Here is a 13,151-nt window from a genome sequence, read left to right as displayed (position 1 = left end):
AAGAGAATTTAAGGTAAGAAAAGTCTAAAATTATTCCGTCTAAGCAACAGTTTATCCTATTGGTTCATTTGTTGCGATGCACCAATGAAAATAATCAATACAAAACTATGAACTACGTCATTCTTCATTCAGCCATTTTATCAATTTACTGTCTGAGTTTACACGTCCCTAAGAGGATTTTAGTTGTAAGCTGTAAAAACAAGTCTGTGGTAGTGGTTTGATTTTGGTACGTATTAAATAGGACTTCCTTCGTTTTATTTCTTCATTGAATCTATATTCATATATATTGAGTTGTAAATAAACATTTCATTTGACTCTGTTACCATTTGGCACTTGGAATTTGGACTGTGACTGTGATGACTGCTGACTGACTGACTGTTTGTGTGTGTTCTTTCCGATTGAATGAAAAATTGGATCTCGGTTGGAGAAGTCAATATGTTGAGGATGAGGATTATTTGAAAGGACTACATAATCGAGATGTATCAACAGAACGGCGGATTTATTTTTAGATAATTTATTAATTAGGTTTGAAATTTACCAATCGTTTTTTTTTTTTTTTTTTTTTTTTTTTAAATTTATTTGAATCGCATGACAGAGTATGAGTTATGAGGTCATTGTCAATATTTATTGACTTTAACTTTAAACTTAAACTATCATCATCGTGTTATTATGTTGTACCACCCTCTTTTCATCACGAACGAACGGAGTGGCTTTTCTGTAACACCAGGAGACCAGCTAACGGTCCGAATTCGAATCTCTTTCTAAGTTCACAAGAAATTTTTTGAAAAATGTTATGATTGAATCAGTGTTTTCAACAGCTGGCTGGAAATATCAGTAATAAGACAAGTAATGAAAAATTAATAAAAAGCAATGGGAAACAAGGTATGGACATTTTGATATCGGGCTATTAACATCATTAGAACAGACGTTTAAAATAGTTGCTTTGACTTTGAACAGCATATTATGTAATTTAAACTTAAAATGTTTTACTTTTTATACCTTTCCAGAAACAGAATCGACCATGTTTGTGTTAGACTGGTTTCAATCCATTCTTAGTGTTTTTGGTGAGTTTATCCCCATAATTTGTATACACCGATTAAAATAATCTTACCCATTTTCCAAGTAATTACATAATTTAGTTGTTTGAAACCCTCAGGATATTTTCCAATCACTCACTACGGAAGAAAGTAATTACATAATTTGGTGATTTTTATTGGACTTCAGCGCTCAAATAGTGGTCTGTCGATGTGTCCACGTAAAAGATCAGTAAATTTTTGTCTCCTGAATTGGTAACTCTGGTTATCGTTTAGACATAATGAGAATAGCTCTTGTTACTGTTACCTTCCAGTATGAAATTGTGTAGTCTCATCTCAATAATATTGGCATCCCACATAACCAAAATTTGCATTGAAAGAATCCAGAGGTTACATAGTGCTGGCCTATTTAACGACAATCAAATTGAGTATAAGCTTCAATTTAATTTACAAAGATGATGTGGGAGTTTTGGCACAATTTATGAGACACTAAAGACACTTTAACAACGCCATTCTCTCATCTCTCATTCATCTTCAGTCTCATTCACATTATTTTTGACTACGCAAAACCCGAAACGTCCACACGTCTCTCGAGTTCACCATGATTGTTCAATTTTCCATTCATATGAATCGAGAGAATTAAAGAAGTTCAATCTGTCAGTCAGAGGTTTAATTGTCGAAGTACTGGGTGGGGTTCCTGACCTCCCATAGTGGGCAGGGAGGTACATATTGTGTCTTCTATCCCCCTATGTCTGTTTTCCAACATGCTTTCTGTCTTTGTCTTGGAATGAGATTACTTGGTTTTGTCCTGGCCCTGGCCGGATACCCTGACTGGTAGGGAAACAGTCAAATGTATAGTTAGTTTTGGGAGATAATATTTTTTTCCTTGTAAATCATCTCTCTGTTATGCGCTGTATTATGTTTTTTTAATGCATTATATTTGATTTGTAAACATTTGAGTGTATTCCTCTTAGTGGAGACCTGTGCTGGTGTCTGGATGAGACTTTTAGTGATCTCAAACTAAGTACACTGATAGTGTTCTCTTGGAATCTACATCTGTTCCCTATTTGAACCAATTCTCCTTTGTCTGCCTTATTCTTGGGTGCTTTAATTGTAATTCTAGAACTTTTTGCTATCCCATTTTCTTCCTTTTTACTGGCGCTGATATGACCTTAATGTGTTGCAAGCGCCGTAAAACCCTTAAAAACAAACAAACTAATTGTCGAAGTACCATGGCCAAATGGACCGTTAATCATGATAATAATCATGCAATTTATTTATATAGTGCCTGTCCCATACAATATAGCTCAGGGCACATATTATACATGGCATGCAATATATATCTTTTTTTAAAATACTCTATCACTATCATATTATTATTAACATTTAAAAGATGAGAATACAGAACTGTTTTAAAAAATGTAAATTAACGTAAATATGTGTTATTAAAAACACTCTTTTCTGACTAAAATCAACTAGAAAGCTTCCAACTTGAATTCAATAATACTTTTTTCTCCTTTTTAAAGGAGATGTTGGTATGTTGTTAATTGATTCTTTTTTTAAATCCTTTATTTGGCTAAACTTTATTTGTTTGTCATGTTAAAGGTTGGCATATTTTTTTTTTTTTTTTTTTTTTTATTGGATATATTATAAATTTTGTATTTTTAAATATCAGAGAGATTGTTATCATTGTTCTCTTGTTGTATGATACTTACCATCGGACCATTAGGTCCTTGATTCAAGTTTCGCTTTGGGCACCACAAAAAGGTTTTCAACCTATTATACTGCTAAAGGTTTTTGGGATGATGGTTTTGTGGTGTTCACTTTTTATACAAGTGATTACTTGCTGAGTTCAACTAAGGAGAAATGAAGTTTGTACTTATGTAGGCTGTCAAGCCATTGAATTTTAAACTTTAAAAATAAAATTTGTATGTATTATGAAAGTGTCTTTTTTTTTTTTCAAGACCTTGACCTGATTTTACTCAATTTTAAAGGATTTGGTCGAAAGAATGGAAAACTTATGCTGTTAGGTCTTGATAATGCTGGGAAAACAACTCTTCTGGGTATGCTTAAAGAGGGTCATGTGATTCAACCAGTCCCCACTCTGCACCCAAGTAAGTGTACTGCATCATGAAGACAGGATTGCTTACATCAGCAGAGATTTGAGTGTTATGTGCAGTTGTCAGTCTTTCCTTTGCAGCTGTTGGATGGCCGGCCATACAAATGAATCCTGAGACAAGCATGAACATTTTTCAAGCTCTGCATCCAGAGTATGCCAGGAATGTTTGTATTAATTCAAACCTGCATGGCGGTTATTTTGGTTGTGACTTGTTTTAACACTGTTTTTCCCAGGATTGTGGAAGAAGTCTGGTAAATTAGTCTTCCTTGGCCTTGACAATGCCGGCAAAACCACCCTTCTACATAGACTTAAAGATGACAGAATGGCTCAGCATGTTCCCACTTTACATCCAAGTGAGTTCATGACACAACATTAATTTTTAGATACTAACTTATCCTTAATTGATTTGTAATTCTTTTACTTTTATTTTATTTTGATAACAGTTTTGGGAAAGAATTGAGTCTTAGTATTTCTATATAAAAAATAAAGGATCTAGTTTGCTTTGTTAAAATTTAGGAACATTGGGAACTATTGATTTTGGCTTTTATTTTGCCAAAAGCCTGGCTATACATTTTGAATGGTGTAACGAATTTAAAGTTTGAAGAACTCAGAAAAGCTTGGAATTGATAGTCAACTACCACCAACTACCACAGTTGTAAAATCTATTTATGCAGAGATGTATGAAATATTTAAAATGATTCTTATAAATGTCAAAATCTGGTAGTTTTTTATATTGTACTTGAGTAAGAGGGTCTTTCTGACAGTTTCAGCAATATGAATGGGCTTATCAAGAAGGATCTTTTAAAGTTTCATGGTATTTACAATGTGTGAAAATGTTTCTACAAATGAATGAAAAAAAAAAAATAACGAATTAACAAAGGTTCTTGCATGTGTTCACATACTTAAAGTTAAAGAACATATTTTGCATCTATTGCATTTTGAATTTGGTGATTTACTAACAATTGATGTGTTGATTTAATGTTTTTAGTTAGGTTTTTCTTCTTCTTCTTCTTCTTCTTCTTCTTCTTCTTCTTCTTCTTCTTCTTCTTCTTCTTCTTCTTCTTCTTCTTCTTCTTCTTCTTCTTCTTCTTCTTCTTCTTCTTCTTCTGCAGTGTCACAATATCAGTCTTTTTTTTTCTTTCTTTCTTTTCTAGGAAAGGGGGGGGAGTTATTATACAGAATATTAGTACTTGCTTTACAGTACATAAATGATTCAGAGAGCATTGCAGAAGCCATTCTTACCACGAGAAAGTTTTTTTTTTATTTAGCTCTCAGTGGATTTTATGTTAGAAAATGAATTATTGTTTTTGCAGCTTATCAGTTTTGTGAAGAGTGTGGTGTATCATTCATAGTAAACTTGAATGAAATGGCTCATCAGCATGATGATTAAAACAGAAACTCTAATATTTATAGTACAATATCCACCAAACATGCTAAAAGTGCTTTACAAGGGGTCCCTAGACAACAGCAACACCTGACATAATATAGAACGAGACATGTCACCTGTTAGGCAATATTACAGTTTTACAATGATAAAGGTAGTATGCTTATATTTTCACATTGACTTAATTTTTTTTTTTTAATTTGACTACACAGCCTCTGAAGAATTATCCATGGGTGGTATGAGATTCACAACTTTTGATCTGGGTGGTCACAGACAAGGTAATTTTGATTCCTTGATTTTTCACTATCTTATGAAGCTTGTCCAATCGTTTTTTGTTTTGTTTTTTAATACATTTTGATGATCTTATTTTAATTTATCTGCAATAGAATGATTTCAGTCCTGCAATTTTCAGCTTCATTAAAGATTATTGAAAAATTTAAAGTTTTCTTCAACTTGTACTGTTGTTTTATTTTTAAACTTTAAACTGAAGCTTTTATATAAACTTGAGCTTTAATATAGCGCAATATCCACTAAACATGCTCAAAAGGTTTACAAGGGGTCCCTAGCCAACGGCAACACTTAACATCGCCTGTTAGGCGATATTGCAATTCTTTTTTGGACATAGAAAATGCTGTTAACACCCACGTACTCATTTTACACCTGTGTATGGTGAGAGAATGTGAGAAAAGAATCTTTTCCAAGGAACCAGCCATGCTTCAAGCAAGGCTCGAACCCAGGACCTTCCGATCCGAAAGTGTGTGTCATACCACAAGACCACATAACTGCATATTTTAGTGTAAACAATGATATTAGTGTTTGTCAGATTTTATAATTTTCTGCTGAAGGATATGCAAACGTAATGAAAAACAAAAATAATGTTCATTTCCCAGCTCGACGTGTTTGGAAAGATTACTTCCCTGCTGTGGACGGCATTGTATTTCTCATTGACTGTCATGATAGAGGCAGATTTGCTGAAGCCAAAGCTGAATTGGATGTGAGTGTTTCATCTTCATTTCATAGTTATGCATATGTTATATCAAATCAAAAGCCTCCCATAGTGGGCAGGGAAGCACTTACTGTATCGTCTATCCTCTAATATCTGTTTTCCAACATGCTTTCTGTCTTTTTCTTGGATTGAGATTACTTGGTTTTGTCCTGGCCAGATACCCTAGCTGGGAGGGAAACAGTGAAATGTATAGTTAGACAGGCCTGTAAATCTTCCCTCTGTTGTCGGATTTCCGAGAGTACGATTTTTCTCTATAAGTGCTAATATTTAAAGAAAAAAAATAATAGTAAAAATAAAATTTGTAACGTCAAAGTACAGACCCAATAAAAAAAAAGAAAATAAAAGACTTTTATTTCGTTCCTCAAAAAATGAGATTTTATTCCGTTTCAAATGCTGACTTAAAAAAAAAAAAAGCAAAAAAACTTGTTATTTGTCGCATCAAAGACAAAACATAACTTGTCGTTTATCAGTTAGCTATAATATTATCATGCCACCTTCACACTCCGCTGGACGTGGGTGTATTCACTGTCTGGCTACTTTGCCACAGCCATCAAGAGAGGGTCGCGAAGTTCGTGCGAGTCGTCTTCACTCACACACCTAGTCAGTAAATAACGCACGCACAGAAGTGTGTCGAACCGGACCGGAAGGTTTCTCTCTATTTTGCTACCGTCACACATGCATATCTCCGGCTCTCATATCTTTTTCTCTATATTTTATTGGTTCCGTCCAGATGTGAAACGGAAAAAAAAAAAAGCGAAATAATTATTTTTCTTCGAAAGCTCTCACAAGACCGTACCACCTCCTCTTCTTCTTCTTCGTCGTCTTCTTCTCTTCTTCTTTTTTCTTCTTCTTCTTTTTCTTCTTCTTCTTCTTCTTCTTCTTCTTCTTCTTCTTCTTCTTCTTCTTCTTCTTCTTCTTCTTCTTCTTCTTCTTCTTCTTCTTCTTCTTTAAGAATTAATCCTATTAAACGAAAGAATCAGCGTAAACATTTAACACAAAAAGGAGCGAAGATACGCAGCTTCCCGTGTCAAGCACGAGATACACATCCTTCAAAAGGGTAGGAATTGTTCTCTTCCTTTCATTTTACAACTAACTCAGACCTGGGCCCTCAAATAATTGGGATTTTTTTTTTTTTTTTTGGTACCATAAAATAAGGACCTCGTTATAAATAAGTAGGGGAAAGTGACATGATTTGACTAGTCAGTTGACGTGTCATATCTGTGTTGTGTCTATATTTTTGTCCTGTTGTGTCTATTTTCGCGTGTTCAAAAGGTTCCGTCAATTTGTTCCATTTACAGGCCTGAGTTACAGTTTTGGGAGATGATATTTTATTTTGTAAATCATCTCTCTGTTATGCACTATATTATGTTTTGTTTACATATGATATATGATTTGTAAACATTTGAATGTATTCCTCTTAGTTGAGACCTGTGCTTGTGTCTGGATGAGACTTTTAGGTGATCTCAAACTAAGTACTTTGATAATGTGCTCTTGGAATCTACATTTGTTTCATATTTGAACCAATTCCCCTTTCGTCCCTTTTCTTGGGTACTTTAATTTTAATTCTAGATTTTTTTACTATCCCGTGCTGATATGACTTTAATGTGTTGCAAGCACCATAAAACCCTAGAAAACAAACGAAACAAGTGTTATATAAAATCAAAAGCATTTTCACTACAATACAGATTTCCAGGAAAGTTAAATATCTTTTTAGTCATTCAGTTCATATAAATTGATCATCTGTATATTGTATTGTGTAATTTATCTTCTCTCGATTAATCCAACTACTGAAGCCATTTCAAACAATTCAGTTTATTCCTTTGTGGATGCATCCTATGTATTTAAAGATAATAAAAGACTCAAAAGGTCAATGGTCAGTTTTTGAAAAATTGAATGATTTATATCGGTAATCTCCATCAAATTTGTAAAAGAAGACATTATTCTCAATGTTTTTGTTTATTATCAGTGTTTTGTTTTGTTTTTTAATATCTCATCTGTGCACTTGTAGTTTATACATTCCAATCTTGGGTTACAGCAGTGTACTGTTGAATTGTTTTAGGATTTAAAATAAGGTTTGTCTTATTTTTCTTTTTTTTCTTTTTTCTTCAGAGTTTATTGACAGATGAACAGGTAGCCAATGCTCCAGTTTTGATATTAGGGAACAAGATTGACATACCAGGGGCAGCTAGCGAAGATGAAATTAGACATTTGTTTGGGCTTCACAATCTCACAACAGGAAAAGTAAGTTTTTGTCATTTGCAAGTAATCGGATACATTATTTTATTCATTAGATAAATTATTTTATTCATTGCTTATTTCTTTCAACTGTGTCTTGTTCAGTATGGTCGTGTAGTAGCTTCTGTGTCTGAGGATCAGTCTACAGTTTAATTCAAGTGCACAACAGCGGTAGCGAGTAATGAAAAAAAATGACTATGACAGCTTTGAAAAAGAACAAATTATTTAACACAGATTGTTTATGGATCAAACTCCTTCATCAGCCAATAACATTAACAACAAAGGCATTAATACATCACTTAAATTCCAGATGTACGGCCGAAAAGTATTTGGAATTTAGGTATTGTTTTTGTTATTGACTGCAGAAGGGTTTTGAGCCCAAAGCATTCCTTGTCTGGTGTTTATTTTTGTTTTTTTTTCAAAGCCGCTATATTCAGTTTCGTTCATTCCATTTACAATCAACAGTTCTATTGGCTTGCTACGACAGCAATTATAAGCATATGCATGTTAATATCATGCATACAAATTTTTTTTTTTTTTTTTTAATTTTTTTTTACATAAAATTTCCAGGGTTCCAAAATCTGGTTATCATTTCATAGCCCCTTAATCTGATATATTATTAATTTCATAAATGTTAAAAAAACAATGATAAATAATATATGACGTCTAGATTCATTTGGAACCATTTATCAGAATAATTTAATGGACTCAATCAGTTTTACGTCTGTGATTAATTCTCCGATCAACTCTTTCATTGTCTTGAAAAGTGTGTAAACTTTATGACACAATTCAAGTCTTGTGTGAAAAGACTATTGACCTTATCTATTAATGTCCTTGTTATGTGACACATTATTCATTGTAGTTTTATAATTATATATTTACTTGCATATATGTATAGACCTGTTGCTAATATTTGTGTCATGTTTTCATGTTTCTTTTTATTCTCGAGATTTTATTGTAAAGCGCATAGAGTACTCCAATGGGAAGATGCGCTATATAAGTGCAATTTATTATTTTATTACTATTATTATTATAAATTGTTTTCTCTTTTTGTTTTTACTCAGGGCACTGTGTCGAGAAATGATCTTCCAGGACGTCCCATGGAGTTGTTCATGTGCAGTGTGTTGAAAAGACAGGGTTATGGTGAAGGCTTCCGGTGGTTGGCCCAGTACATCAATTGATAATGGCGATGGTGTGGTTTAGACTTGATGCGTGTTTGTGTGTGTGTGTATGTGAGGAGAGAGAATGTGAGAGAATGATTGTGCAGTTGAGTGAGTGAGCTAGACAGAGAACACAGCGTCTTTTCAGGATATTGTAAGTGAGTGTGCAAGTGAAAGAGTTAAAATCGTGACAGACGGTCATCTGCCCTTTTTCTTTTTTTAACAACTTAATTTAATTTTGTGGAGGAATGCCAGCATTTTAATTGCTGTTGATTCTTTTTTAAAAACGGATATCTCTACCGCTGATACTCTTTGTACAACATCCCGGAAACTTTCGCTGTATACTTGTGTATGGTTTGAATTTGGTGAATGTGATGATTCTTGCGATGATCAGATTTCAAAGGAGGAGTGGTGACTTAGTTAACGCAAATTGTGACTGGAAAACACGTGACTGTTACTAAATTTCATCTGTTCTTTCCTGTTTATTTTTGTGTTTGTTTATTTTATTTTTTTTTATTTTTTTTCTTGTTTGAAAAGAGATAAAACAACAAATATTGTGGATTGTACTGTTTTTTTTTTGGATCATTTATTCGACTAATTCAGTGTGGTTCCTCTTTGTTACTTGCTCTTGAATCTAGTTTATTTTTTAAAAACTTTTTTTCTTCATATGCAAAATATTTCGTTTTAAAGCAGTGGACGGATTGCATGATCTTTTCATTTAAATTTTCTTTTGAACAGGGGTTGGGGGTGGATGATTGATACATATATGCGCTTGGATTTTTCTTTCAACTTATAAGTGCAATTATGTTTAAGTAGTTTTGATGTCTTGTACTACAGTCATACTGTGTGGGTGTTTGTATGTTGTCTTGTTTGGTTTATTTGGGGGAGGGAGGGGGGGGGGGGGGGTTGACTTATTTGTTTGTCATTTGACATTGTTGTTTTTTTGTTTTGTTTTTTTTTTTTGGGGGGGGGGGGGGGGGTTATTGAAGAATGGCAACAAACCTGGAAGTATTGTGATGGCATAGTATATTGTGACTTCGAAGTTGATTGACTCTGTGCATGGGTGCAAGATTTCCAGCATTTTGAGATGGATTTTAATTTATTTCCAGCATTTAGTTCATCTCAACATTATTCCATTTTGAGGCAATGGGTCACATTTCAATATGAGCTTCAGGCTTTTTGGATTTGTGGGGCATGGATTTCAGGCAATTTTGGCCTAACCTACTTGCACCCATGCTCCATGTTTTCTGGCGATGACCAGCTCTTGCAAAACTTGTAGGTCTTAATCGTGCCAGCAATTTCGAGGCGAATTGGTAAACGTCAAATCAAATTTCATCAATGTCTTTCATGGTTATGATGATAGTTGATATGATTAAGAGATTTTGAATGGATTTGGATTGAAGGATTGAAAGGTGCTAGAGGTGATAGAAGAAATGGGTGGAATGGGGAATTGTATTGTTAGGATGGTGTAATTATACAAGTTCTATTTTGTCAGATATAATGATGTTGTGATGATGTAAGATCTTAAAAGTATATTTTGACTAGTTACAGTTTTCAATTTATGGTCTGGATTTGTTTTATCATTTACGGGGGATGGGCCGCTTGTTATTGACCAGTAATCAGTCTTGAGAATACTACAACATTATTTGGATTGGTCCAATGTCGATATCTGCCACTCATGAATGGTGTATATTTTTCTATATTACACATGAGTTAGTTTCGATGTATATATTTCAATCGATATTTGATATCCATTTCCCGAAAATGCATTGGAAGGTTTTAAATTGACAATATTTTAGCTTTGAAGTGTGTCTGGTGGACACAAACTGAATAAAATATTATGGGAGAGGCTTAACAATGGTTTTTTTTGTTTGTTTTTTCCAGACATAACACTCAGCAATGGTCCTGGAGCTCTTTTTTTTTAAATTATTATCTTTGCCATTCCTTTTTTTTTTTTTTTTTTTCATTAGTACGAATGGGGGTAATATATCAAAGTGTATTTATTAAGCCCACAGTTGTTTGCCAATGCCAATCGTTTTCTGTTGTATTGTTATGTGTTTGTGCCAAATGGAAGGTTTTATGTGTATTTATGAAACATTGTCATTATCTTGTCACAACACTGCTGACTTTGGTATTGAGCGATGGGGGCTGCCCGAAGCCTGGGATTGTAAGAGTACTCACAAAAACGTGGAAATGGAAAGGTTCCGGGTACAAACAATAGACTTTTCGGATGCAAACCCCTCGACATGAATACAAATATAAACAAGGAACATTGTCTCCATTCATTTTTTATTGTGTTGCTGATGAGGAATTTGCACCCGAAACATTCATTGTTTTCTTGTTTCCATCCCAAAGCCTTTTTATTATCACCTTCCCTTTAGTAAGTTTAGTGTGGTGGAAATTTTTTTTTTTTTTAAAGCTTTCTTGTCAAGAATGTACTCATCTTCTGCTTCTTTTAATTTAGGCCTGTCTAGTAGGGAGTGTGTTTGTATATCATGCAATCAAAATACGAGAGAGAGAAAGAAAACTGTGATCTCTTCAATTCTGGTTGACATCTTTAATCCTATTGTCGTTACGCCTTGCCTGTAACAGTAACACCCATTATGTAAATTCATATATATATATAAATATGTTTGAAATGTAAAAATTAGTATCGTTTCCGATTACATTTTAGCAAGACTCCTTTTTTTTTTCTTTGTTTTTTTTTTTTTTTATCATAACATTAATTTTTAAACAAGGGGGTTTAGAGTTTGGATATATTTGGAAAGGTGTGTGCGACGCGGAAGTTGATTAAACTGAGAGCTAGGATTTGTACCAAGACGGAATATTTGCCAGTTATGTGTTTTTGCCATTATACTCCGCCAATGTATTGTTATGCTAGTTGTGTCAGATTCTTAATAATTATTTTATTTATTTGTTATCATTATTGCTTCACATTTATATTATCGCTTTCTGGTAAGTGATTGTTCTAAAATTTAAAAGAATAATAAATAGACTACAGTTGCGATGATGATATTTTCCCTTTTAATGGAGTAAGCAAGGTTGGTTAGTCAAAAACTAAGGCTGTTGGTATACTAGTTGTGTCACAAATAATTTTCATTTATCCATTTTCTTCTTGTGTTTCCTAATATTTTCGGCACTTTGTGTTGATAAAATTCTAAAAGACATTGAAGGGGTTTTTTTTTTTTCCTTTGAATAATATCATATCGAGGAATAATCTTTAAAATGGCTTTGTCAAAACAGGATGTATTTAAACTCGTCAGTATATGTGAAGGTCATAGTGTATTGTTTTTGTTTTTTTAATTTGCTGCAAAATGTATTGTTTTCTTTATTGTTATTAATTTCATTATCATTACAACAAATATTATGATTTCATTAATTTCTTGTGTAGATCACAGTTAGGCGAGGAGGAGAAAGGACTGGGGAGTATATACCTCAATCTATCATATTAATCCCAAACTTGTCCAAAAATAGAAAAAAATTGTTGGGAGACTCTTTGTTAAAACAATATTTGACTAGTTGGGAATCGTTTAATACTATTGATGTGTGATGTAAAAGTGTTTTGGTCAAAACGGTCAAATATAAAACTGTTAACAACGAAATATTAGTAATATATATATATATATATATATATATATATATATATATATATATATATATATATATATATATATATATATATATATATATATATATATATATATGATGGTATTTAGAGCAGATGTTTAGGGGGATTTTTTGTTTGTGTTCATCATAGTTGGAACTTTAGAAAGTCGGGTAATTTTCAGACTCCACGAATCATTGAACTGTAAGTGGTGTTGTTAGTTGTTCCATACACATTGAATTTTATCGTTCTTCCTGATCAGATTATTTGTTTCTATCCTTGACTTTGTAAGATAGGAATAATTTTAGTTTATTTCAGTTTTAGATTCTTGTGTGCATTGTCCCCCCCCCTTTAGGAATTAGTTCAGTCTTGCTATGATTTAAACATTGTTAAAGCTTATAACAGAATTTGAATAAAGAAATAACCATGTCATCCTTTGTCTTTATTATCTTAATCTGGGTGGGATTCCTGACCTCCCATAGTGGGCAGGGAGGTACCTGCTGTGTCCCCCTATATCTGTTTTCCAACTTGCTTTCTGTCTTTGTCTTGGAATTAGATTACTTGGTTTTGGCCTGATACCCTGTCTGAGAGGGAAACAGTTAAATGTGT

At 33.2% G+C, this 13,151-nt stretch overlaps 1 protein-coding gene across 2 annotated transcripts; it reads left to right on the top strand.

Moving 5' to 3' along the window:
* The first annotated feature begins 116 nt into the window (after positions 1–116).
* Positions 117–12,391, top strand: LOC144973430 (small COPII coat GTPase SAR1B-like). 2 transcript variants are annotated; one of them, XM_078915883.1, is made up of 7 exons: positions 117–226; positions 1,008–1,064; positions 3,387–3,506; positions 4,750–4,815; positions 5,428–5,531; positions 7,653–7,784; positions 8,843–12,391. In XM_078915883.1, exons 2-7 carry the CDS (start codon positions 1,022–1,024, stop codon positions 8,957–8,959), a joined length of 582 nt encoding a protein of 193 aa, XP_078772009.1. In that variant the 5' UTR covers positions 117–226; positions 1,008–1,021; the 3' UTR covers positions 8,960–12,391. The 2 variants fall into 2 exon arrangements, with proteins under 2 accessions (XP_078772009.1, XP_078772010.1); XM_078915884.1 differs by lacking the exon at positions 117–226 and adding an exon at positions 413–525 and having other exon boundaries at positions 8,843–9,098.
* The last annotated feature ends 760 nt before the right edge of the window (positions 12,392–13,151 follow it).

This window comes from Berghia stephanieae, chromosome 5 (genome assembly GCF_034508935.2).
Source record: "Berghia stephanieae isolate SIO BIC M18660-M18661 chromosome 5, UCSD_Bste_1.3, whole genome shotgun sequence".
NCBI classification, from domain to species: domain Eukaryota; kingdom Metazoa; phylum Mollusca; class Gastropoda; order Nudibranchia; family Aeolidiidae; genus Berghia; species Berghia stephanieae.
The sequence above is the reverse complement of the archived record's forward strand: the minus strand, read 5'-3'. Positions and strand labels throughout refer to the sequence as shown.

What these genes read in the sequence shown, in the direction of transcription:
- LOC144973430 (XM_078915883.1), top strand. Translation starts at nt 1,022, where the DNA reads ATGTTTGTGTTAGACTGGTTTCAATCCATTCTTAGTGTTTTTG. An exon ending in ATCCATTCTTAGTGTTTTTG is followed by an intron (nt 1,065 to 3,386) that starts GTGAGTTTATCC and finishes TGTTTTTCCCAG; the next exon opens with GATTGTGGAAGAAGTCTGGT. An exon ending in TGTTCCCACTTTACATCCAA is followed by an intron (nt 3,507 to 4,749) that starts GTGAGTTCATGA and finishes TTGACTACACAG; the next exon opens with CCTCTGAAGAATTATCCATG.